This window comes from Symphalangus syndactylus, chromosome 12 (genome assembly GCF_028878055.3).
Source record: "Symphalangus syndactylus isolate Jambi chromosome 12, NHGRI_mSymSyn1-v2.1_pri, whole genome shotgun sequence".
Taxonomy (NCBI): domain Eukaryota; kingdom Metazoa; phylum Chordata; class Mammalia; order Primates; family Hylobatidae; genus Symphalangus; species Symphalangus syndactylus.
The window spans coordinates 146,662,092-146,688,837 of NC_072441.2; the positions used below are offsets into that span (position 1 = coordinate 146,662,092).

General features: G+C 53.4%; 1 protein-coding gene across 2 annotated transcripts; it reads left to right on the plus strand.

Moving 5' to 3' along the window:
• Positions 1-9,684: 9,684 nt before the first annotated feature.
• On the plus strand, positions 9,685-20,155 carry MATN1 (matrilin 1). Of its 2 annotated transcripts, XM_055269826.2 has the most exons (8): positions 9,685-9,778; positions 11,497-11,843; positions 14,277-14,499; positions 16,152-16,277; positions 16,750-17,166; positions 17,771-17,923; positions 18,759-18,839; positions 19,455-20,155. In XM_055269826.2, exons 1-8 carry the CDS (start codon positions 9,685-9,687, stop codon positions 19,502-19,504), a joined length of 1,491 nt encoding a protein of 496 aa, XP_055125801.1. In that variant the 3' UTR covers positions 19,505-20,155. The 2 variants fall into 2 exon arrangements, with proteins under 2 accessions (XP_055125801.1, XP_063481282.1); XM_063625212.1 differs by lacking the exons at positions 9,685-9,778; positions 11,497-11,843 and having other exon boundaries at positions 12,316-14,499; positions 18,759-20,155.
• The last annotated feature ends 6,591 nt before the right edge of the window (positions 20,156-26,746 follow it).

Consider the following 26,746-nt stretch of genomic DNA (forward strand, 5'->3'; position numbering starts at 1 on the left):
CTTCTACCTCCATCACCACATGCCCCACACCCACACCCCCCACACTCACACCCCCAACACCCACTCCCTCACCCCCACCCCCACACACCCACACCTACACGTACATACACACCCACATACACACCCCTCACACTCACACTCAAAGCCCCACAACCACACCCACCAACATACCCACACCCCCCACACACTCACACCCCTAACACCCACCCCTCACCCCCACCCCCACACACCCACACATCTACACCTACATACACACCCACATACACACCCCTCACACTCACAGGCCCCACAACCACACCCACCAACATACACACCCACAACCCCCACACTCACACCCACACCCACCCCCTCACCCCCACCCCCCACACATACACACCAACACCCACACTCACAACATACACACCTACCAACATGCCCATAACCCCCACATAGAACCACACCCACCCTCTCACCCCCACCCCCTCATACACCCACATACACCCCCCACACTCACACCCCCAACACCCACAACCACCAACATACACACCCCCTCAGACACCCACCCACACGCCCACATACACACCCACACACCCACATACACACCCATGCACACTCACACCCCCAACCCCAAACCCCCACACTGACACCTACATACCCATATACATACCAACACCCCATACCCACACACACATCCACACATATTCACACCCCCTATACCCACACATACATATCCACACAAACTCACATACACGCCAACACCCTCCACACACCCACACACACTCACATCCACACACACTCCCATGCATTCACATCTACACTCACACACCTCTACCCCCTCACACCCACACATCCACACGCCCACATGCACACCAACACCCCCACTCCCCCCATACGCAGCCACACCCACACCCACACACTCCCACCCCTCCACACACACATACCCCCACCCTCACACTTATATACACACCAACCCCCACACCCACACAGCCATACTCACACTCACATACTCCCACCCTCCACCCCCACACACACACACCCACACCCACACACTCCCACCCCACACACACACACCCACACTCCCTACACATACCCACACATTCACACCCCCTCACACCCCTCCACACACACACCTACCACCTATACACCCACACCCCCCCCACATACCCACGCACCCACACTCCCCCCACACCCCTCCACACACCCACATAAACACTCACACATACCTGGTTTTTCCATCCAGAAACTCCTCCCATGGGCCATGCTGAGCGAGCGGTGGCCCTGGCCCGATGCTGTCTGATCATGAACCACAGCCCAAGATGAAGCCCCCTGATGTCTCCCTAATCGGGCGTGCCGTCCACTCCCCTGGGGCCGGGTCCTGCTCTGGACACTGGGGATGACCTCAACAGGTCAGACTCGCCTCCAGTTCCCCCCAGTCTGGGGTAGGAGGGACAGATCCACAAAAGGGCTGCCACGATAGGGAAAGCCTGGGGGACCTCAGACGTGGCCTGAGGGCCAGAGAAAGCCTCTTGGAAGCTGTCACGCAGTGGAGTCTGAAGGATGAGAAGGCAGCAGTAAGCAGAGGGGGAAGGGTGCTCTAGGTCTAGGAAGCAGGACGTGCAAGGACTCCGTGGCGTTGGGGAGAGGAGCTAGGATGAGCCGCTCAGCATGGCTGCAAGTGGGGAGGGGAGGGAGAGGAGGCCGCCCGCTGTGGGGCTGGGTCAGGAAGAGCGTTTGCACACAGTGGGGCTCTTTAGGTGCAAGCTCATCCTGGCTAAGTTCAGCCAAGAAGGGAATTTACAGGAAGGACATGGTTGCACGTAACAGAAGCCTTATGAGCCGAGTTTATTATGAGAAACCAGAAGGTGGTTCACGATGTTTCTTGGCTCTCATACAAATAAAAAAATCCAGGGCTCTTTGGCTTCAGGTATGGCAGGATCCAGGACCCCAACTCTTCAATAATGTCTTTTCCTCTTTCTACATCTCTTATCTTTTCTCCCCGGTGTGGCTGAGCTGTTGAGGGCTTACCTGAGAGTAAAGTTGATACAGAGACCAGGGCTGTTTGAATTGGGATCTGTCACCAAAACCGCAAGAGCCCTTAGAGTCTTGAACGTCACACCGAGGAACATGGACTAATCCGGAGAATGGTGTCTTTGAAGGATTTTGGGCCAAGGAGTTACAAGGTTTGGGATTTAGGAAGGAAGAGCCCAAATGCAGGGACCCCTACAAAGGCTGGGAAGTCACCCTATGGGGAGGCAGGGGCGGGGATGAGTCTGAGAGTCATTGTCAACCTTCTGGTGGTGTCAGTTTTTTTGGGGAATGGCAGATTTCTTCATGGATATTATCTGCTCCTTATCAGACCCCCAAGTAATTGGTGCAACTCCCAGAAATGGAAAGCGAGCTCCTTCACACTTGAGGGCAGCGGCCCAGAGACACCAAGTGACTTTCCTGAGGCCACACAGTGGTCAGAGATGAGACCAAGCACCCTGTTTTTCTGCTCCGAGTGGAGGCTGTTAGACGGGCTGGGGCCCCAGTCTGTGTGAGTTGTTGCTTCTTGCAAAGACCCATGGGAAGAGGGCCCGCTGAGAAGCCCCAGCAAGTGTGGATTGGGAACAGAGGTCACGGGAGGAGAGACCCTGGCCCAGCCTTGCATCCTAACACAAGGAGACCGAAGGGCCGTGGCTGCGTGTGTCCCAAGGACCAGGAGGCCCTGAACTTGCCGGCCCGACTCTCCCGTCCTTCCCGCCTTCCCTGACTCCCACCTCCGGCCTGGGGCCGAAGAACAGGCTGAGCTGTGTAGTGGGATTGTGCCCTGTGGCCAGGCAGCTGGGAGGGGGCCACCCGAGGGACAGGAAATAGCTGGGTTTGGGGAAGTCCGCATGGCCAGCCAAGCCAAGCGAGCCCACGATCGCCTGGGCAGCCCTCACCGAGGCCCTATCAATGCCCCGTTTGAGGCTCACACAGGGGTCCTTTGACGGGGCCGCGATGGTTTGGACCCACTGACAGCGCCTGTTTGAGCTTCATGGCTGGAAAGGAGCTGGCCCCAGGACAGAGGGGGCTGCTTCCAGGCCTGGGCAGGTGAGGGCAGCCTGGAGTGGCTGTCTCTTGGAGGGAAAAAAGAGCTGGTAAAATTAAACCTGGGGTGCTAAGCGGAGCAACCTCAGGTTTCTCGGGGGGCTGTGATGGTAGCAGGAAGGGTCCCTGTAATTGAGCGGGCCCTTCAGTGTGCTGGCTCCATGAAACTCCCAGCGGCCTCACGCGGCAGGTGCTGGGTGGTGATCATTCCTGAGGTTCAGGGAGGGGCTGACTCTGTCCACAGTCACGCATTGGCCAAGGGGCAGAGCTGGGCTTGGACTTCAGTCCACCCAAATGGACTGAGCTTGTCTCTCTAGACCTTTCTGGGTAACCTCGCCCTTCCTCTGGGACCTTCTACCTCACAAGGCCCTCGTTTAATTCCTATTTCAGGCTCTGGGCCCTCTTGGGAGGGCCCTGGCATAAGCAGGAGGCCTCGGAGGCAGCAAGGAGCTTTTGGATGTTGCAGGCTCCTGGATGGTGGTGCCAAGCTCTGAGCAGAGGACACGGAATGGGGGATGGCAAAGCGTACATCGAGTTTTGGTGGTGCTGGATTTGCGCTACCTTGGGAGACATACAATGGGAAGTGTTCAGGAGGCAGCCGGGTCTGTAGGTCTGGAGTTTCAGAGAGCGAGGAGGGAGGCAGGTTGAGATGTGAGTGCTATTTGTGGACATGTGGGTGGGATGTCAGGTTGGGCTGGTGTCACCCAGGTGTTAACCCATCAGAAGGATGTGCTGCTGCACCGTGGCCTCCCCAGACAGGCCAGCAGATGAAAGCACACGCCTCCTCACCCTGGATTCCGGTTTGGCTGACCGTGCGTGGGGCCTGAGACCAAGACAGCACACGGCGGTGTCACGAACCACATGTGACACCTCAGATCATGGGGGCTGTGGCCCAAATGGGGCCTGGGCAGGAGGGGCAGCCCAGCTGCACTGCAGGCTCCTGGATGGGGCGATCAGCATGGCCACTTTGCAGGTGAGGAATCTGCCCTGTGACTGTGGGCCCCTCCACGTCTCTGCCTGACTTTTGGGAAGACCAGAGATTCATGTCCAATCCGGTACTCTGGCAGTGTCTCCAATTTGCAGTGAAACCGTTTAAGTGTCAAGAAAAGCAGTTGCAGGTTAAAGGAAGTCAGGGCAGGACCCACCGTTGGGTTCTCCTTGGGTCTTTGGGTGGCAGCAGGGCCTCTGCGGAGGGTATAAGCAGCAGCCACTGGGTGTCTCTGTCCACTGCCCTCCCGGATGGGCTGTCTGGGAACCAGTGCTCACATTCCAGTCTGTCTCCTGGATCTCCAGGAGGAAGCCTCCCTAATTAGCCACCAAGAGCGCTCCCATGGTCAGTGGGCACAGCAGAGAGCTGCTGGCACAAGGGAGCTGCAGTTCTAAATAAACAAACAACATCCACCTGGGGAACAATTTTGCTGCCATCTAAGTGGCCCAGATGGTCGAACAGAACACTCGCCTGCTGCTTCCTCTGCTCTACATGCTGGGAGGACATGCGAGGCTGGAAAACAACTGGGCCAAGGCCTGGAGATGTGACCGGGTATCCTGAGAAAAGGACCTGGGTGCAGGTAGCTTATTTGGGAGGTGATCCCAGGAAATACAGTGAGGGGAAGTGAGGTGGGGACAGGATAAAAGCCAACACAATGTGCCTGAATAAGCCGGTCACCTCTGTGGGCAACTGGGACTCACTCCTGCTGGGGACCTTCTGAGGAATGGCAAGGAGCATGTCTCAGAATGGTCCAGTGGGGAATGGGGACGTTGGGGTCTTCTGATCCCAGCAGGTTGCGGGTTACACCTGGGGATGTTAAATCCCCAGGCTGCCTGGCCCACTGCCCGCATCCCTGGGAACTGCCTGCTGCAGCGGTAGGTGAGCTGAACCCACAGTGGGCTGAAGGGCCATGGGTCGGGGCATTAACTGGGCCAGCTAGAGTTCCCAGTGCTAACCCTGAGCCCGCTCCTCCAGATGCTCATTCCTTCTTCCGGTGTGATTGACTGCAGGGGCCATTCCCCGTGGGAAGCTCTCACAGCTGCTCCTGGGGTGAGGGCTGACCCTCTGGCCCTGAGAAGGCACGTAGCAGGGGTGGACCTTGCATTTTTTACAACCAGGTGAGTAGCATGGGTGGCCAAGTGTAGATGACCTTTGAGTTTCCTTCAGGGTTTGACATTTCCCCACAAATAAAATGGGTCACCATGTATTGAGTGCAAACTCTGATAGGGAGCAAGTGAGAGGGCTGGATTCTATCTGGGAGGCTCTGAAAACAGGAGAGTGACTCACTCTGTGCTAGAGAAGAGAGGGAGATGGTGGGGGGGAAGGAGAGGGGGAGAAAGGGAAAGACTAACAGTGGCCTGGAAGGTGGAAGGAAGCTGACAGTGAAGCGCTTTAAATGCCAGCCAAGTCTGAATTTCCATCTAGAGGTGATACAATGCTAACAAAGGCTTTCCCCTCCGGCAATGGTGACAGAGACTGTCACTGCTAACTAAATGCCATATCCTGGCCCTGGGCATCCAGGTAGAGTCAGGTAATGTGTACTGCTTGTCTGAGGCAGTTAACAGAGACGCTTGCTGTCTCTCTCTTGTCCACATGGCCAGAGACAAGGACTTGGAAATGGAGGCAGCTTTCGAGAGGGCCTATGTGGGGGGCACCCGCCTGGCATTGGACGGTGCCAGGAGAGAGAAGCAAACTCTGTATTAAGCCATTGTGATTTGGTGGGCGTGTTTGTTATTGCAACGTAACCCATCCTAGCCTGACTGATACAAGAAGGTGTTATAAAAACCGTAAGCATTGGGCCGTCACGGTGGCTCACGCCTGTAATCTCAGCAATTTGGGAGGCTGAGGTGGGCAGATCATTTGAGCTCAGGAGTTTGAGACTAGCCTGGGCAACACAGTGAAACCCTGTCTCTACCAAAAAAAAAAAATTCGCTGGGCATGGCAGTGAACACCTATGGTCCCAGCTACTCAGGAGGCTGAGGTAGGAAGACCACCTGAAGCCGGGAGGTCGAGGCTGCAGTGAGCCATGATTGTGCCACTGCACTCCAGCCTGGGTGACAGAGTGACACCCCATCTTAAAAAAAGAAAAAACTAAAACAAAAAGCCCAATACGCATTGATGTAGCATTCACTGCATTTCTTCCTTACAACCTTCCTGTGGCATTAGCATTAGGATTCCGACGCTACAGACATGAAACAGGAAGAAAAGGGAGGGATTTACCGGAAGTCACCACAGCTGGCCTGTGAACCAGGGGGACTGAAGCCCAGCTCTCTTTGATTCTAAATCCGTTTCACTTCACAGGATTCCTCAAAGCCTGTCGTGCGTGCCACTGGCACAAAACAAGAAAATTTTCAGTGATATGTGGATGAAAAAGCTAAATTTAATTAGTTTTGAATTTATTTGAATTTTATATTGAATGAATGCTTATTGGAATAAATAAATAAACCATACATCAACCAGTGATTTCATGGCTATTATTTCTTAGAAGGCAGAGAAATTTTTAAGAAGTGAGTTGGTTTAGAGTGAATTAAACAAAAAGATTAAACAGATACTGCTAAAGGCGTATGTGGATACTGACAAGCTGCTGATGGTGGGCAGAGAGTGAAGGGGGCAGGCTGCCCCGGCTGATGTTGCATCTGTGTTAGCCAGGTCATTGCAAGATAACCAGGTTTGCTCTTTAGGGAAAGAGCTGATCCTGGGAGCACTGGAGAGGGAGTCTTGTGTGCTTCCCACTGAACCACACTGCCCAGGGGCCTCTCCGTGGATCACAAACGCTCTCTCTTGCATGAAACACTAACGGCTTTAAGTTTCTGGAAGCCCCAGGGATGTGAACAGGAGGAGGGAACAGCAGAGCCCTTCACAGCTGCCTGTTTGACTTGTGAGCAACGTCGCAGAAGGCCCCTCCGTGCATTTTTTTTTCTTCTGGCTCATACCAGACACACTGTTCTCAATTTTGAGTCCTGGGGGAAAAGGTTTCAGATTTAAAAAACACAAATATTGATTTTCTTTCCTTAATGTATATGCTGAACTTTTAGATCTCCTCTCCACCACCGCCCCCGGGCCTTGCCCCTGCTATAGAATGCCAAAGCTGCCTTTTTTTTTTTTCTGGTGGTGGTCGGGGGGGACCCATCTCTGTTCCTGAAAACTTACCTGTAGCGTATTTCTGCGGCTCTGCTAATGAGCAGAGAAGCGACACAGAGAAGGCGCCTGTGTTCTTCTGAGGAGCCCATAGAACTGCCATTCAGAGGTGGAGCTGAAAGGGCTGTTTCATGGGCCAGCTGCAGCCCAGCTAACGGCAGCTTGTGCCCTGAGCCCCGGAGACAGCCCTGGCCGTCAGGGGGGTCGGGGTGGGGGGCGCAGTTGGTGAGGAGACCCCAGCTCACATTCTCCTCGTTCACCTCCAGCATGGCACGAGGACAGCATTGCGTTTCTCACCGCTGTTCACCACGGATGGCCCTTGTGTGACCCTGGGTGGTTTATAGGGAAATGGAACTGGTTCATAGTTAGTTTTCATTCATTCCTTCATTTGCTCACCAGAGATCCTGTGCCAGGCACCATGCTGGGTCCCAGGGATTCAGTGGTGACTGAGACAGGCAAGCCCCCTGCTTGGAGGGGGCTCACGTCCTCGGGGAGACAGGTAACACCTTTATTACATCATTTTGGGAAGGGAGAGGCACCACCATCACCACACCCTGCAGCATCTCTGGAGGAGAATTCGACTTCAAGGTTGTAGCAGAAAAAGGAATCAGCAGCTTCAAGTGGTTTTTGGAATTGGGGAGGGCTGTGAATTGGGCACACATGAAGTGTAAGAGGAAAAAGTCAGAAGGCAACGCTCTTAACCTCCTCCTTCTCTAACACTGGTGCAAAGGGGAGTGAGGCCTGAGCTTTATGCTTGGCTCTGCCCCTAAACTGGCTGGGTGGCTTCAGGTAAGTCAGTGAACCTCTCTGGGCCTCAGTTTCTCCATCTGACAAATGGGCCAACAGACTCAGATCTGCTGACCTCACAGGTTTGTTGGGAGAGCAAACGAGATAGAGTGATAGAGTGAGTAACTGTGCCATGTCAAGGGTGGAAGGGATTGTTATAATTATTCCTAAAGAGTGTGGTAGCAGTGAGTTGGGTCTGCTGCACCTGGCAATCGCTTTTTGTCTGTACATTTCCTTTTACTGAGGTATAATTTACACAGAGTGAAGTGCATAGGTCCCAAGTCTTAGGATTCTGCCTCCTGGAGCAATGACAATCCTTTAACCCCATCTCCACTTCTGTCCCCCTCTTGCCCCTCACACGGGGCAGGCAGATCAAGAACGACCATTCCCACTGCACCATGGCAAGCTGAGGCTCAGAGAGGTTAAGTCACCAGCTCCAGGTCACGCAGCCAGTTAGGAACAGAAGTGGCTTTGAACCTGGATCTCTCAGGTAGCCAAGCCCATGCTCTTTCCACTCTATCTCATGAACTACTGGACCCAAATGCAATGAAAGGGATCGTTCCTGGTGATGTCACTTTATTTAGAAGGCTTTATCTTTGCCTTCTCTGTGCTGGGCCTGATGCAGAGTTGAATCCACTGGCTCACAGGTGAGGTGGGCCAAGCAGGGACCCACAGTGGGAAGAGACAGGCATGGAGAAGTCACCTCCATCAAGCTACACTGAGACAGCAGCATGGCTGAGAGCGGGGCCTGGGGCTCTATCCTGGCAATAACACTTCTTAGCTGTGTAACTTCAGACGAGTTACTTCACCTCTCTGTTCTTTAACAGTAGCTGCTTTACGAAGTTGTCAAGAGGATTAACTGAGAAACCTCATCTAAGACCTTTGCTCCTTGAATCAACCGTAGGAGGTGCTGTTACTATCCCTAGTTTCCAGACGAGGAATCTGAGACATGAGAGATGAAGTCACTTGCCCATGGTCACGCAGGTGGTTCGCTGGTATAGCAAACCCAGGTAATCTGGCTCCCAAGTCTTAACCATGGTCTCCACTGCCCTGCCCATACTAACAGTGGAGGTACGTGTTAGCCCTGATTATGACCTTGAAAGATTCTGCAAGGCAGAGAGTTAGCGAGAGGAAAGGATTCTGGGCAGATGGCCCTGCATGTGCAATGGCCTGGAGGCTTTCGAGGAGAATCCAGGGGTGGCTGGAGAGCAGGGTGTGTGCGGAGAGCAGGGCACAGTGAGGCTGGGGAAGGGGAAGTGCATTTAATGAGAAACTTGGGGTTGTGGGTGGGGGAAGGATTTGGGTGTGGGATGAAGGTGCAGGGCAGAGCTAGGCTGGGCCATTGGACTCAGGTATGCCTGGGCTTGGGGTGGAGCTTCAAGGCAGCGCAGGCTCCAGCCCCTGGAGGAGCCACCCCCCACCCACCTGACATTTCCCAAATTCCAGCTGCCACTCCGGTTGCTTCTGCAAGCAAAGGAGCCCTTGTGGTCAGAGGGGCCTCTGGAGCCCGGGCCAGGTGCTCCCGCCCTCTCAGGGCACACACACCTCCATTCAGCCCGAGCCCTGCCCCTGGGGGGGCTGGGGGCCAGGGGGGGCTGCCCCCACGTCAGTCGTCAGTTGGGGGCCACCTGACCCAAAGGCTGGGCGGGCAGCGGGGTTGATAAGACCTGGACCCCACTGGCCCCACAACCGCGCCGGCTGCTGCCCGTGCTGCCAGAACTATGAGGGTCCTCTCTGCCACTAGCCTCGTGCTCTGCAGCCTGCTGCTGCTGCTCCAGGCCCCGTGCAGCCCTGGCCTCGCCCCCCAGTCCAGAGGTGAGGAGGCCTGCGTGAGATGGGGGATACTGAGCGAGTGGGCCCTGACCCTCAGCACTGGGGACTGGGTACCGATATGGCAGGGAGCACATGGGATCCAGGATGGGGAAGGGAGCAGGGTGGCAGCGGTGGGCAGTGGGCTGGTGCAGGAGCAGACAGGGACCATGGTGCTGATAAGGGTCAGGGCAGGGGTGCTCTTCAGCCTTGAGGGACCATGCGTGAGGCAGGGACCTTGGTCTTCCAGGTCTCTGGGGAGCAGAAGCTACTCAGAGAGCTGGCTGACGTCTGGAGCTGGGGCAAGCCCAGGGCTGAGCCCATGGCTCTTTGATGAGAGCAGACCTGGGATGCCAAAGAGCTCATGCCCCCTTTGCTGGTCCTTCCAGCCTTGGGCTCCCTGGGGGCAATAACACCCCTCAGAGTTTCAGGTTTGGGCACTGAGTCCTGGAATGCCCATTCTTCCTGTACAGATTGAGAAACTGAGGTCAGTGAGGGCCTAAGACCACACAGTGAGATAGCCCCAGAGCCTCTAGGCTATTGATCTACTGCTGTACGGTGTGGCCAATTCCCTTTCCCTCTTTGGGTCTCAGTTTACCCATTTATAGCCTTAGCTAGTAGAGAGCAGGGAGCCAGCTGCATGGTGATTTCCAAGGTCTCCTGAGGAACTCTGATGTCCAGAGCCCTAGTCTAGGGCACTGCGAGTTACCGTGACTTGAGGGTTGGGACGGTCCTGCACGTTTCCCCTTTCCTCTTTGGGGTCGGCTCTGCTCAGTTCAGACTCCACATGGGATGGGGAGGGAAGGGCCTTTGTAGTGAGCCCTTTCTGACTGCAGGCCCAGGCCGGTGACAGTGTCATGCAGTAGCCTTATTCTCTCCACTGGACATGTGAGATCACGGAGGCTCAGAAAGGTGCAATGATCTGCCCTGGGCCCCACAGAGTGGCTGAGCCAGGATTTGAACCCAGGCCTGAACTCACTCCGACCCTGCATACTTCCCAGCACAGGGTGCTGCCCTCTTGGGTCTCTGGAGGACATTGCTCCTCAGGGGCGTGTCTTGGGGTGCACCTGATCAGGCTGCCGAGGTGGTCACCAGGAATTCCTGCTCTTTTTCCCTGTCTTCGGCAACCCGCCAGCAGGCGCTGCCAGGCTGAGGGAAACTGGTTCCACTTTGGTGATTTGCTTTGATGCTCAGATGAAAGAGGCCATGTTGACGAGCACTGCTTTGGCTCTCAAGGCTGTGCCCATGCCCGGAGGGCCCATCCTTGGTGCCCTTCTGCCCAGCTAGAAGAAATAGCTGCCCTTGTTTCTGGCAGCAAGTCTGGGCTGAAACCTAAGTGTGTTTTCAAGGCCGCAGGGTCCTTTGCCACCCCTGGAATACTCACTGCTTGCCCAGCCCCCTGATGGCTCCTCAAGACATCCTGTAAGGAGGGATTTGCCAGCTCACTGCTCAGATGAGGAAACTGAGGCTCAGAGAAGTGAAGCAAATGGCCCAAGGCCAGGCTTGGCCCTCTGTGTTCCCCATGGGCTGAGCCGGGGGCCTTTGGCAAGTTGCTTGCTGGTGTCTGCATGTTGACAAAAGGGCTCAGCCGCCCAGCTGAAGTTTGCAGCCTACTGGACCCGAGGCCTCGCACCTGGATCTAAGAAGCCGCATTCTGTGTCTTCAGGCCCAGTCCCTGACCTGTGTCTCTGCTCTCTGCCTTACCCCTCCTGCCCCACTCCCAGGCCATCTCTGCCGGACGCGGCCCACGGACCTGGTGTTTGTTGTCGACAGCTCTCGCAGCGTGCGGCCTGTTGAATTTGAGAAAGTGAAGGTATTCCTGTCCCAGGTCATCGAGTCGCTGGACGTGGGGCCCAATGCCACCCGGGTGGGCATGGTCAACTATGCCAGCACCGTGAAGCAGGAGTTCTCGCTGCGGGCTCACGTCTCCAAGGCCGCACTGCTGCAGGCCGTGCGCCGCATCCAGCCGCTGTCCACAGGCACCATGACTGGCCTGGCCATCCAGTTCGCCATCACCAAAGCCTTCAGCGATGCAGAGGGTGGTCGTTCCAGGTCCCCTGACATCAGCAAGGTACGTGCACGCCACCCTGCTAGGATGCTGCTGTTTGGAGGCTCCCGCTCAGTTATGAGCTTTGCCTGCAGACACCTTAATTCCCATGACGCCCTGTGAGGTGGCCATTTCATAGCTGGGGAAACAGGGTCAGAGAGGGGCGATCATTAGACAGAGGTCACCAGTTGCAAGCGACAGAGCTGGGATTTGAAGCCACCTTTACCCAACCTTTCCATCCTAGGAGCTCACAATCATTTCAGTTTAGTTGACCTTGGTTCCCGACCAGTCTGAGCCCCTTGAAGACACTGCAGACGGGCCAGATGCTTATGGGAGGAGTGAAGGTGTGGCCTCCGCCACCAGCCTGTCTGGGTTCACGCCCTGCTCCACCATACTAGCTGTGCCACACTGAGCAACTGACGTCATGTCACTGGTCCTCGGTTTCCTCACCTGTAAAATGAGAGTAATGATAACACCTTCTCCAAGTGCTGCTATGAGGACTGAGTTTATAAGCATAAAGCTTTCCATCATGGCATTTGTTAATTTTTAATTTCATAATCCTCTGAGGAGAGAGGCTCAGAAATGGAAGGGCTGTCCTGCCACCTGCGCTGTCAGCTAGGGCTCCAGGCAGAGGGCTGAGCATTTCCCAGGACTTGTATCCTCACTGTCATGTTCAGGGCTCAGCACAGAACCTGAGGCTAAGCCAGGTGTCCTCTCTTCCTGTGGCACCCCCACAGGCTCCAGCACTTCCCCACTGCAGCCCTCGTTAACCCGTCACCACTTCCCTGCCTAGGGCCCCAGCCCAGGGGAGGTTCTTTCTTATCCCCACTCCACACCCCACTGTCTAGCAGAGTGGCTAAATGAACAAGATTCTGCTCAGAGGTGGTATCCCCATTTTACAGATGGTGAAACTGAGGCATAAGGAGCTTAAGCAACTTGCTCAGCCAATAAGTGGGAAAAGCGTTCCCAGAGACAACAGCATATTATCCCAGCCATTACCACCCCTTAAAGAAATGACATATCAGGCAGCCTGTTGGTCTTGGGGCCAACTACAAGTTTCGGCATGGGGTGCCGTAGATGAAGCTGATGGCTGAGGTGGTGGAGAGGGTGAAGGAGATGGGGGTGGTGGCCTGGGGTGGGCAAGTGAGGAGAGAGCTCCTCCAGCAGGTGACACAGAAGTGTTGGGGGAGCTGGTGCCAGACTCCAGGTGTTTAGCCTGGAGTTCACCAGTGGGAGGAACCAACAAGGTGGACAATCTGAAAGCTGGGTTGCAGGGAGGGGAGTAGGGACTCCAGGAGGCAGTGGGCCTCGGGATGGCAGCGAATAGTCACAGCTAGATTTTCAGAGCCAGGAGCCCAGGCCCCTGGAGGGGAAGAGATTGTGCAAGGTCACTCCCCAGGGAGCCCAGGGTAATGATGGTAAAAATAATAGTTGCCCTTTCTGGCTTCTAACCAGGAGTCATCTCATTCAAGCTCCCACAACCCCTTTTTACAGATGAAGAAACTGAGGCTCAGGAAGGTGACCTGTAGCTTGTGGAGCTGCATTTCTAAACACGGCCTGTCTAAACTGCCTGTCATCAGGACAGGGGGTCAGGGCCTGGGGCTAAGGATGGGACCCAGGAATCAGAAGCAGACCCAAGTCAGAAGCAGAGAAGCAGCAAAGTGGGGCTGGATGCCTAACCCAGACTGGGCACAGCTGGGAGCGCCCTAGCCTCAGGGCGGGTGCAGGCAAGGGGTCACGAAGCCGGGTCTCAGCGACGGCGTCCGCCGCCTCTTTCTTTCCAGGGTACAGACCAGAAGAGCCTAGAGGGAGGGGAACGGGCAGATTCTTTCCTTCTCTGGAAGGGGCATGTATCACACTGGGGAGTGGAGGAGGAAAAGGGCGGCATATTCCTTGGGTTGGTCCCTTGGGCATCCACATGGGAGTGGCCCTCTGTCCGTTCCCTGGTCCAGGGTCCTGGGTCTTAGAGGCACAAGGACAGCAGGACGGGAGGCGGCAGCCCCATCCCACAGCCTCGGCTGCCATCCGGTGGCCAAAGCGCAGAACTGCACCATGTGGAGCCACGGGACCCCCGGCCCGGCCTCCCGGGGGGCACGAGGGGCGTGGCACGGCTCCCACAGCCATCGGTCTGAGGACCCTGCCCTCAGCCGCATCAGTCTGAGGGGAAGGCATGGCCCTGACCTTAGAAGCCCCAATTTGGCGATGGGGCATCACATCCCTCCGGGCATCTCAGAGCTGCCTGCCCGAGGGAGGCGACGCAGATGGAAAAGCCCTTCAGCCACGTCTCGCAGTCAGAGGAAACGGGTCTCCTCTTTGGCCAGCCAGGTCCTCTTCCCCCGGGTGCCGCCTGGCTGTGCGACCCCGGCAGTCCCCCCGCCTCTCCGGCCTCAGCCTCCTCTCCTGGACAGTCCCGTGGGCTTCCCGGAGCCCGGTGTCACACCGCCCCGCGTGCCGCAGGTGGTCATCGTGGTGACAGACGGGAGGCCCCAGGACAGCGTGCAGGACGTGTCTGCGCGGGCCCGGGCCAGCGGCGTCGAGCTGTTCGCCATCGGAGTGGGCCGCGTGGACAAGGCCACGCTGCGGCAGATCGCCAGTGAGCCGCAGGACGAGCACGTCGACTACGTGGAGAGCTACAGCGTCATCGAGAAGCTGTCCAGGAAGTTCCAGGAGGCCTTCTGCGGTGCGCGAGCAGGCGGGGGCGGAGCCAGGGCAGGGGCGGAGACGGAGAGAGTCAGTGCCAGGGCGGGGCCAGGGCTGGAGGCGGGTCCGAGGCTGAGGCTCAGACGGAGTTAGCGCCGGGGTGGGGCGGGGGTGGCAGAGGCGGAGACGGAGAGCGGCGGGGCGGGGCCAGGGCAGGCAGGGGGCGGGGCCAGGGCAGGGGCGGAGACGGAGAGAGTCAGTGCCAGGGCGGGGCCGGGGCGGAGGCGGAGAGAGTCGACGCCAGGGGCAGGGCCAGGGCTGAGCGGGACGAGGCCGTGGCAGGCGCAGAGACTGAGAGTCCGCGCTGAGGCGGGCCAAAGCTAGGGGCGGAGCTAGGGCTGAGGTGGAGACAGACAAAAATCAGCGTTGGGGGGCGGGGCCACATTAGAGGGCGGGGCCTGGCTGGGGCGGTAGCCTATAAAAGCGCGGGTACTGAGTTACACGGGAACATCAGGACGGGGCCAGGGGTGGGGACGTGGCTTAGGTGGATTGGGGGTGGAACCTGGATTAGGCCGAGGTGGCGCCAGCACCAGGGGTGGGGCCGTAGCTGGGGCGGAGCCTGATAACGGAGGAGGGTTAGGCAGCCCCAGATTAAGGGAGTTGGGGAGAGGCCATGTTAAGAGCCGTTTTATGGCCGGGCGCGGTGGCTAACGCCTGTAATCCCAGCACTTTGAGAGGCCGAGGCGGGCGGATCAGGAGGTCAGGAGATCGAGACCACGGTGAAACCCTGTCTCTACTAAAAATACAAAAAATTAGCCGGGCGTGGTGGCGGGCGCCTGTAGTCCCAGCTACTCGGGAGGCTGCGCCAGGAGAATGGCGTGAACCCGGGAAGCGGAGCTTGCAGTGAGCCGAGATCGCGCCACTGCACTCCAGCCTGGGCGACAGAGCGAGACTCCGTCTCAAAAAAAAAAAAAAAAACAAAACCAAACAACAGAGCCCTTTTATGTGGCAGAATCCTGGCAGGAACCAAGGAGGGCCCGGAGCTCAGGAAGGAGAGCTCCCAGTAAACCTACACATGTTTCTGTGTCGTGAGTTTTGGGTGCCAGAGTTTTCTGTGATGCGGGAGAGTCTGAGGGGCCTGGGCACTGGCAGGAGAAGGTTCAGAGCCCTTCTTAGAGGGGAGGTGTGTGTGTGGGTTTTTGGGATGTGACCCGCAGGGGCGGGATGTCCAGTAGGACAGGATCGGGGTTAGGGCAGGGACTTTACCCATTTGTAAAATGGATCTAAGAAGAGCATGCACGTTATTGCGAGGATCCAGTGAGATAATGCAAAGTGTAACTCTCATTATATGGTATTTAACAGATATGTGCTGTGTTCATTGTATGCTGTTCTAGACACTTGGGTGTCTTGATACAGCAGTGAACTAAACAGACTAAAGGCCCTAACCCTTGGCCTTTACCTTTTTAGTGAGACTTTTCATTCTTATCATCAGCATTATAACCGTCTTCAGGGATCTAGGCACTGGTGCAATGATTCCAGACCCGGGCTGAGCGTCGGGGGCCTAGTGTGTTGGAGACCTTAGTTTCCCTGAGTCTGGATGGGGCCTGGTATCCACGGTCAGGGAGGGACCACCTGTCTGTAGTGCCCAAGGCACTATGATTGTGAGATCTGAGCTACTTATTTTCCCCGCAGTGGTGTCAGACCTGTGCGCCACAGGGGACCATGACTGTGAGCAAGTGTGCATCAGCTCCCCGGGTTCCTACACCTGCGCCTGCCACGAGGGCTTCACTCTGAACAGCGACGGCAAGACCTGCAATGGTCAGTTGGGTGGACACAGGCTCGCCCTGGAGAGGGTGTGGAGGGGAGGTGATAGGGCCTCAGCAACTCCCCAGGAAACACATTCAAGCCTCCCTGCACCTTACCTCTGAACCAATCTTCAAAGCAGACAGGTGCCTTTTAGAGGTTGGTATCTGCAGAAGTTCTCGCCTGACTTCTGTCCCTGTTTTCAACACAATGTGTGGTGGGTTTAGTGCGGTAGAAGAACTCACATAGTCTCAAAATCAAATCCTGGTGCTACCACTTCTGAGCTGTGTGATCTCACAGCTGTTGGAGTTTCAGTTTCCAATACTGTACAGTGGGACCAGTCACCTTGGCTTTCTAGAGGCAGTTCTGAGGGTACAATGGAATGATCCTCAGCACAGAGCTTGGTGTGTGGTGGGTGTCCAGCCAGGGAGCAGGATGGATGACTATGTCCTTCAGCTTCATCCCCTTGCCTTCCTGCCCTCCCCAGTCTGCAGTGGTGGTGGTGGCAGCTCGGCCACTGACCTGGTCTTCCTCATTGATGGATCCAAGAGTGTGAGGCCAGAGAACTTTGAGCTGGTGAAGAAGTTCATTAATCAGATCGTGGATACGCTGGACGTGTCAGACAAGCTAGCCCAGGTGGGGCTGGTGCAGTACTCAAGCTCTGTGCGCCAGGAGTTCCCCCTGGGTCGCTTCCACACCAAGAAGGACATCAAGGCGGCTGTGCGGAATATGTCCTACATGGAGAAGGGCACAATGACTGGGGCTGCTCTCAAGTACCTCATTGACAATTCCTTCACTGTGTCCAGTGGGGCTAGGCCGGGGGCCCAGAAGGTGGGCATTGTCTTCACTGATGGCCGGAGCCAGGACTACATTAACGATGCTGCCAAGAAGGCCAAAGATCTCGGTAGGTGTTGCCTGCCTGGACCCTGGACACCACTGGTGGCCAGGGGTACACACGGGTATAGCCCAACTGTAGTTTATCTTGGTGTCTTCTGATTAGTGCCCTAAACCCAGGTGAGTTTGAATGAGGAGGATTGGTTAGTCCAATTCTCCCTTATACCAGTGACAAAATTGAGGCTCCAGAAAAGTAAGTGGCTTGTTTTGATGGTCCTTTGGTAAGGGAGGCTTGGAACTTTTCCAGCTGGATATTCCCAAGAACACATCAACTGTTGGAAGGCAACTCTACTTTGGAACAAGCCCAAGTCTGTTTTGCAGCCTATTAAGTGAGGAAAAAATAACCACCAGATGGATGATTATTAGGGTTAAATGAAGCTTGCTGTATAAAGCTTCCAGTACAGGAAGTCACTGTAGGGTCTGACACAGAGCAGAACCTCAGTAAATGTTGATTTCCTCATGGTCCTTGTTCCAGGCATTGTGCTTGCAATTCCAGCAGCTGCCAGCAGGAGGTGTCTGGTGTTGGCTGCCTAAGCCTTCCCCAGGAGGCTCAGCCATATGGCTGCCCGTCCAGTTCCCATGTCCAGCCTTACTTCTCTTGTTCCTCCTGGCAGGCTTTAAGATGTTCGCTGTGGGTGTGGGCAATGCCGTGGAGGATGAGCTGAGGGAAATAGCCTCAGAGCCCGTGGCAGAGCACTACTTCTACACGGCTGACTTCAAGACCATCAACCAGATAGGCAAGAAGTTGCAGAAGAAGATCTGTGTGGGTGAGTGAGGTCAGGGCTGGCATTGATGGGATGTGCAGGTGGGGCACTGTGGGGGTGGAGCCATCCTGGAACTGGGTGTGGGTGGGGAAAAGCAGGGGCTGAGGTGGCACCAAGAGTTGGCAGAACCAGAAGGTGGGCTGGCGAGTACAGCTCTTACTACCAGCAAACATGTTGAATGCTCATTACTTGGCTGGACTGTTCTCAGTGCTCTCCGGATTTTACATCATCCGATCCTATTTGGTAAGAATGTCATTACCCCCATTTCATAGATGGGATAAACAAGGCCAAAGGGGTGGAACAACTGTTAATAGCTGGGAGAGCCAAGATTTGAACCCTACTGCCTCTCTGGTCCTCTCTGGTGACCTCACCAGCTGGTTCTTAGTGGTAAGGAGTGTGGGCTTCAGAGCCAGGTGTGCCTGGGCCTGTGTCTTTGCTCTGACGCTGTTGGCCATGGGCAAGTTGTTTCACTTCTTGGATTCTTCACTTGTAAGATACGATTAATGACTTCAAACCCAAAGGGCTGGGGTGAACTCACTGAGGTGACATAGAGGCCCCTAATAGTGTTCTTCATGCAGCAGGTACAGGGATGCTCTCCTATACCTATAGCCATTCTCAGGGCTCCAAGGGACCAGGAAGACGTTCAGGGGTCACCCCTCTATGACTCCTAAGGGTGCTGTCTCAAGGACTGTCTATGTCTTTCTGCCTCCTCAGGTCCCCTAAGCCCCTCACTCCCCCAGGAATCCTGAGTCCTGGCCCTGGGCAGTGACTGTCCCCCCTCCATCTGGGCAACCACTCGACAGCTCTTTTCTCTTTCCCTCCTCCCTGTCCCCTGTAGAGGAAGACCCGTGTGCCTGCGAGTCCCTGGTGAAATTCCAAGCCAAAGTGGAGGGGCTGCTGCAGGCCCTGACCAGGAAACATATCCCTTCCCAGAGGTGGCTGGGGCCGGGGAGGGGTGCAGGGCAGTGTTGGGGGAGGCGGGGGCATGGCCCAAGTGTGGTCGGTTGGGCAGGCTTCTCTTGGCCTGCTTACTGCTGATGGGCTGCGTTCTGGCAGAATAGGCTGAAGCCAGCTTGGGTGCAGACCCTGTCAAAAGCAGAGACTTCTAGAGGGTAAACAGAGAAATTGAGGCAGAAGCCAGGATCTAGGGACTGGACACACACCAGAGTCCTGGACGTGCTCTGAAGAACATGGGGCCCATGGCTGCCCCATTTCTCAGGCTCATGGTGACATGCCTGACCCCAGTACCCACTCAGAGATGGGGCTGGGCCCCTGACAGTTCCCCTGGCTCAGCCGGGACTAGGTGGCGTCCCAGCAGGGCTAAATCTGCAACTGAGCAGGGCTGGGCACTCGTGGCTCGCAGTAACTCGCTGTGTGTTTTGGAAAGCACCATTCTGAGGACAGTGGATGGATAAGTTCGGACAGAGGGGAGAACGCACACTACAGTGGGGTGTTGCAGGGGCCTGAGTGCAGGGCCACAGCCATCCCTGCCCTGCTCTGGCCAACCTGCACCTCTCCTTAACTCTGAGTCCACTGGAAGCTGTGAGTAAGCGGCTGGCCATCCTGGAGAACACAGTCGTCTAAGGCTGCCTGTCGCCACTGTGGCCTCTCCAAGAGTCCTGCACGTGTCCCCTGTAGCTTTGCCATTTTAGTGAGGGAAGCCAGCCTGGGGGTGGGAGGGGGTGTGTCTGGGTGTGCCTATTGGGAGTGTGTAACGGCGTTTAGGAGCTCGTATGTGTATGTGTGCGTGTGTGTATGTGTGCTTGTGTGTGTATGTGTGCGTGTGTGCATGTGCTTGTGTGTGTATGTGTGCTTGTGTGTGTATGTGTGCGTGTGTGTATGTGTGCTTGTGTGTGTACGTGTGCTTGTGTATGTGTGCTTGTGTGTGCATGTGTGCGTGTATGTGTGCTTGTGTATGTGTGCTTGTGTGTGCATGTGTGCGTGTATGTGTGCTTGTGTATGTGTGCTTGTGTGTGCATGTGTGCGTGTGTGTATGTGTGCGTGTGCACGTGTGCCTGAGGGTGGGCATGAGTTTTGCCAGAATGGGAGTGTGAGAGTGATAATGCAGGGGTGAGTGTGAGAGGGACTGCGTTTGCATTTTTATAATCAAAGGCTTAATATATTCCCATTTTTTTTAGTTAACCCTTTCTTGACTCTGAGTGCTGTGAATTTCTTTACCGATTTCTCTATTCTCCGGTGAGAAACAATTAAATGTGATTTAACTTAAGCACTGAATAGGGCTAGAGGCAGTGTGGTTATTTGGGGAGCAGGGAAAAGGACGGATGAAGATGCGGTGGGAGGGGATGGTTGGAAGGATGGTAACAGTGGTGGTGACAGTGACGACAGTGACCACACCAAAACCAGCTGGTGTTTGTCCTGCCTTTTCAGTCACATATTCATTTACTTGACCTCATTTCACTTCCAGTAACCTCACCCAGAAAAGACTCAAATTATCCCCCTTGCAAATGGGAAGCTGAGAGTCTAAGTGAGGAAATGACTTGCTCAGCACTGGGTCGGTTGGAGAGACAGGACTTGAGTAATCTAGGACTGAAGAACGTCAACAGAAAAAGGCCTCAGAGAAAAAGGGCAATGACACCAGATAGGACTCATTTGTTCATTCATTCATTCGTTCACTCATTCGTTCAGGTATCATGTACTTACAGGGCAGTGGTGGGGGGGATGGTGGTGTATGAGACGGACGTAGTTCCTGCCCTAAGGGACTTACAGTTGAGCAGGGTGCTCACGTCACCCCCACCCCAGCTAGAGGAAAGAGAGCAGGTTTAGGTTGTACCAGGGTTTTGTGCCTCCTCTTGATACCTGGGAGCCTGTGGGGTGAGTGTGTGCGTGAGACGATGGGAAGGGCTCCAGCCTGGGCCTGGGCTGCCCCTCCTGCCCCCAACATGCCCTTTTGGAGTTCTGTTTGTTTCCTGTGCACAGGCGGCATCACCCCCAACCCAAAACCCTAACACAGAAGGCAGCAGCCCCACCTCAGATACTGCACAAGAGAAAGACTCCTGGCCCTGTGTTCCCTTCCTCCAGCCCTATGCGGGGTCTGCAGGTCACACCCTGAGATCTCGGCCACCTCCCCCAGGCCCCTATTGGACCAGTGCCGCTCCGGAATCTCCATCTCTGTCCTCTCAGAGGGGGAGCTTTGGTGATTTTCTGAACCTATTCCTGTTTAGTGGAGCGTTTTTAGTGTTACTACCAGATTCACACTTAGAGCATATCTGAAAGGCTTTTACAAGAAGCTCAGACCACACCGAAAGATCTTCCTCAGAGGCAGTTCAAAGAGGCAGAATAACAACACGAACGGTACCCGAGAGCCACATCAGTACAACGGCACAACTACACAGGCGCGCCTTAACCGGGACACAGCCACCCTCGCCCCCCTGACCTGACTCCACCTCCTACACAGTTCACCAAGCCCTTTCTCTCTGCCCGTCCCTGGGACAGGAGTTTTTCTGCTGTCCAAGGAGGCTCCTTGTCACAGCCACCCGAGAAGTTACGACTCTGCTCATTCTTCCCTTCTTCTGAGATTATCTACTCCCCTCTCCTCCCCATACAGGTGGGGCGGGGGAGAGGCAGTCATGTTGACATGGACTGAGAAGCCTCAGCAGTGTGTCCCCAAGGAGGAGGAGGGGTCATTAGCCGACGCCACGGCCTGGGAGCTGGTGGGCAGAAGCAACAGATGTCCTTGATGAGTGGAGTCAGAGATGGGGTGGAAGGCCTGCCTGGGAACAGGACCTCATTCTTCTCTGCCCGGTGGGTGGAGTAGTGGCAGGACCTTGTCACCAGGCTCTGATGAAAGCAGGGACCAGCTTCTTGGGATCTTTCAAGCCCAAACTCTTGCTCTTCACTCATAGCAGTTCTCCCCATGGCTACTCCAGGTCCTCTTGAAATCCGTCCTCTCCATGGACTTCCCACGTCCCTCTCAGTTTTAGGTTTGATTAACAGAAGGTTGTAAACGAAAACCAGCATCTCCTTAGGGCAGCTGTGGTCTACTGACAGATGGCAAGTTACTTTGTAACCTGTAATTTTGTTTTTTTGAATTTTGTATAAATAAACAGGACTAAACTAATTAGGATTGTTCTTTTCTTTCTTTCCTCAGGCCTTGGGCTATAATGGGAGTCTCTTGGCCCTGTAGTGCATTGGTTACCAGGTTTCAATAAGGGGTTTGTCTTTGCAATTACAGTTCGTTAATGGATTTACAAAGGAGAGAAGATGGCACAGTCCGCTAAGGGGATTGTTTTGCATTTCTCCTCTTTTAATTCCATGGTTTTCTCCTGGACCAGTGCTCTTTGAAAAAAGGGGGCAGGGGTGGAGAGTCCCAATGCCCTGTCTGTTCCAGATGTGAATGCAATTAATTCAGGAGAAGAAGGAGCTGCTCAGGGACTTCCTGACACCCGAGGCTGGGCCTGCACCCTCTTCAGAGCCGCCTGTGAGGCCGGGGGTTGGGGGCCCTGCTACTCAACCCTGGTTGGCATCAAGGAATAATGGAGTAATTGCACGTGAGAGGGAGGACCAAAAGTAAATCATTCATTGATTTACTCATCCAACAGTGATTTACTGAGCACCTGCTCTGTGTCAGGCACTGGCTCAGGACCCACGGCCCCAGCAATGAGCAGGCTGTCTGTTTCTGCAATCATGGCCCTACTTTCTCACAGGAGCCTGACTACGGAGGAAGGGGCAAAGGAATTGTGGGAGCATCACAGACACAGAAGTGCTGAGGAACATACAATATTTAGCAGGGGGTAGGGGGGTGTGCCCTGGCCTTCGCCCTGGAGGAGCCCAGTGTGAACATGGTGCAGGCCTGTGGTTTCAGACTTGATTCTGAACTTGTGTACGGTGCCAGGTGGGGCCTGGAGTCAGACAGGTGGACATTCCTACACAATCATGATGGCAAAGACTCGCATGCTGCTTAACAGCTCACAAGCACAAGGTGAAGCCAGTATGGTTATCAGCCCCATTTTATAGATGACACACAGGCTTGGAGATGGGAAGAGACTCATCTGAGTCATGGTGTAGTGGAGCTTGGATTTGAAGCTGAGCCTGTTGGACTCTGAAGTTCCTGCTGTCCCTGTTCACCCTTTACTGCATCTTGACTGATGCTTTCTGAGCCTGTTTGCCCATCTGTGAAATGGACTCCTGACGCGGGGCAAAATCATCTCAGGGACTACCTCAGACCTTGGAATTATGGATTGAAATTTTTTTTAAAATTTTATTTATTCTTTCTTTATTTTGTCTTGGCTATAGTGAAGGTGTACAGTGGGATGTTTTGATACACGTAGTAAAATGATGACTGCAGTGGAATTATGTGATTTGAATGGGGCCAGAGTGGCTGGCTTTGAGGCTGCTAGGGAGGAATCTGGCTTCAGGATGGCACCATTGGCCCAGGAATGGGGTGACCTGGGGGATGGGGCTCCGGCTTCGTCACTGTGAGCTGGGCTAGTCCCTGTCACTGTGGCACCTGTCGCACTTAATCTAATCTCTTTAATCCCCTCCTTCCCAACCTCCTCCCAAAGGCTCCTGAGGGGGCGGTGACTTCTCACATGGGGACGGTTGTATCCTCCCCAACTGCAGCTGGTCTTGCTATCCCATCCCTCACTGTGAGATGCCCTGGAGGGGCATGTCCAGAGGCTTTGCTGGAGCAGGGGGTGGCAGCTCAGATCTGAGCGTTGGGGTGCAGTGGGGGCCAGGCAGGAGCACCCCAAGGAGGTTTCTTCCTGTGCCCTACCCTCCCGTTTCTTTGCTGGAAGTTTTCATACAGAATCTCAGATTGGACTTTTAAAGGCTTTATTCAGGCTAAAAGCCAAGAACATACTATCAGATTTCAGCTGCAGTCCTTATAGCTTTGTGTGAATTCCTCTCTTCTTCATGCCCCCAAAATATCCCTAAATTCCTGGGCCTACCAGGAAATGACCTTCCTTACTAACCTGTAAGGCTGTGAACCCTGTAATCTAGGTATCAGGCTGGCTTTTCTCAGAGTGCTGTTGGGAATGAAGTTTTTGGTGTTCCAAAAAAAAAAAAAAAAAAAAGAATTAACATGGGAACAAATGATCTCTTAGCGAGGCGAGCTTTACTTTCTGCATAAAGGCTGCTACTCAGTAGCTGTCCAGCCACAAGAGCACCCCAAACAAAGGAGACAGAGTTACTTATAACCTGATGTGTCTACCCTACTGCTGTGTCCAGTTTCCATTGGCTGGAATAGGGCCTCACATTTTACACTTTACCCAATTGGCTATTAGTTTAAAACTTTCTTAATTAGGTAAGGGGAATAGAACAAAGAAAGAAAAGGAAGTTGCCTGGGGATAGTTAAGGAAGCATCTCCAAATAAGGAATGGCATGCACTATGGGCTGGGGCTTGTCTAGTTCTGTCCAGGCCTGCTGGAGCAAGCTAGGACAACTGATTTGGAATACACACACACACATAAAAATAGTGGATGGTTGTGACTTTATAATCTTTGAGGAAAAACTTTGGTTAAAAATTACCAACAGTACTTTGGAAACTACTATTAGGCAAATTTACTGTTAACAAATTATTTTTGAAATAATGCTTTTCGCTTTTCACAAGATGGCACCGAAAGCGAAGGAAGCTCCTGCTCCTCCTAAAGCCGAAGCCAAAGCGAAGGCTTTAAAGGCCACGAAGGTGGTGTTGAAAGGTGTCCACAGCCACACGCAAAAAAGAAGATCCACATGTCACTCACCTTCAGGCAGCCCAAGACACTGCGACTCCAGAGGCAGCCCAAATATCCTCGGAGGAGCACCCCCAGGAGAAACAAGCTTGACCACTGTGCTATCATCAAGTTTCCGCTGACCACTGAGTCGGCCGTGAAGAAGAGAAGAAAACAACTTGCTTGTGTTCATTGTGGATGTTAAAGCCAGAAGCGCCAGATCAAACAGGCTGTGAAGAAGCGCTGTGACAGTGATGTGGCCAAGGTCACCACCCTGATTTGTCCTGATAAAGAGAAGAAGGCATATGTTTGACTGGCTCCTGATTATGATGTTTTGGATGTCACAACAAAATTGGGATCATCTAAACTGAGTCCAGCTGGCTAACTCTAAATATATGTGTATCTTTTCACCATAAAAAAAATGTTTTTCATAAGAGTGACAAATTAATTAGAATCAAATCTATAAGCTTTAAGATTTTACATTTCTAGTAAGTATAATATTAGCTTATTTGACTAGAACTGAAGCAGAATAGGAATTTATGTTTGTTTTATATTCAATAGTGATAACTTTGAAGACAGTTGTTTTATTACACCAAAAATAGTATATTAATCTTATTTAACTAAGTTTTATCCAAATTGTGTTAATTTAAAAAACATTTGATCATTTTCTATATTTCTAGGGTTTGGTGAATATTTATTTATAAATGCTTATTTTTTTCCAAGCGAAGTTAGAATAGAGCACTTTTAGAGGATTTTATAAATGAATTTTGCAATGCTATCTGGAGTTAAGAAAATATCACATTTATATAACATACATTAATAGATATACAAACACAAATAGAGATTTCATAGCTTTCATCCTGAAATTTCAGCCATGAATTGGGCATAAATATTCTGATGGTTAATTTTAGACATCTACTTAATTGGATTAAGAGACACACATAGCTGGTAAAACACAATTTCTGGGCATATCTGTGAGGGTGTTTCTGGAAGACACTGAGATAACCCTGATCCAATGTGGATGGGCACTGATGTGGTTTGGCTGTGTCCCCACCCAGATCTCATCTTGAATTGTAGTTCCTATAATCCCTACACGTCTTGGGAGGGACCCAGGGGGAGGTGATTGAATCACGGTGGTGGTTACTGCCATGCTGTTCCCATGACAGCGAGTGAGTTCTCATGATCTGCTGGCTTTATAATGGGCTTTTCCCCTTTGGCTCAGCACTTCTCCTTGTTGCTGCCATGTGAAGAAGGACAGCTTTGCTTCCCCTTCTGCCATGATTGTGAGGCCCCTGCAGCCATGTGGAACTGTCAGCCCATTAAGCCTCTTTATTCTTTATCGATTGCTCAGACTCAGGTATTTCTTCATAGCTGTATAAAAGTGGATGAATATAGGCATCATCCAATTGGTTGAAAGCCCAGATAGAACAACAAGGAAAAGGGAAGGTGAATTATCTCCTTCTGAAATGGAAACATCTTTCTTCTCCTGCCCTTGACATCAGAACTTCAGGGTCTCAGACCTTTGGCCTCAGAATCAGAGTTACACCACTGGCTTCCCTGATTCTGAGTCCTTTGTATCTGGAGTGAGCCATGCTACCAGCTTTCCTGGTTCTGCAACTCAGAGACAGGCTATTGTGGAACTTCTCAGCCTCCATAATTATGTGAACGAATTCCCCTAATGAATCTTCTCTCATCTATCTATCTACACATATCCTATTGATTCTGCCTTTCTGGAGAACCCTGACTAATGTGATTACAATAACTACAAAATTCACTAGTTTATATAGAAGACTTGGTTTTTGTCTTTGACCCATTTTATATTTGTATTATAACTCTGTATCTGGAAAATGGAACAAGTTTTTTTCGTCTTCATATGAGGGCTAAAGCTTTTCTCTCACCAACATTTTTGGAGATTTTTAAGATTTTTTTTTTGTTTTGACATCCAATCTTATGGAGGCTGAGAAATAAATTTTTTTCTATTTTATTTTTCAGCCCCAGGTGTTTGCTTTTGCAGATTCTTCAGCACATTGAGAGCCTCCAAGGCATGGAGCAGGGTGTCTAAAGTTTCAGTGATTATAGGGAGTTGACTCAATTGGGAAAAGAAAGGTCTAAAAGGAGGCAGTTTTGAAGACAAAAATTTTCTCAAAGGAGCCAT

Excerpts from the sequence above, each read along its gene's own strand:
- MATN1 (XM_063625212.1), top strand. The coding sequence starts at position 13,668 with ATGTATCACACTGGGGAGTGGAGGAGGAAAAGGGCGGCATATTCCTTG. Across the intron at positions 14,500-16,151 it reads GTTCCAGGAGGCCTTCTGCG|TGGTGTCAGACCTGTGCGCC; the intron begins GTGCGCGAGCAG and ends TTTTCCCCGCAG. Across the intron at positions 17,924-18,758 it reads GCAGAAGAAGATCTGTGTGG|AGGAAGACCCGTGTGCCTGC; the intron begins GTGAGTGAGGTC and ends TGTCCCCTGTAG.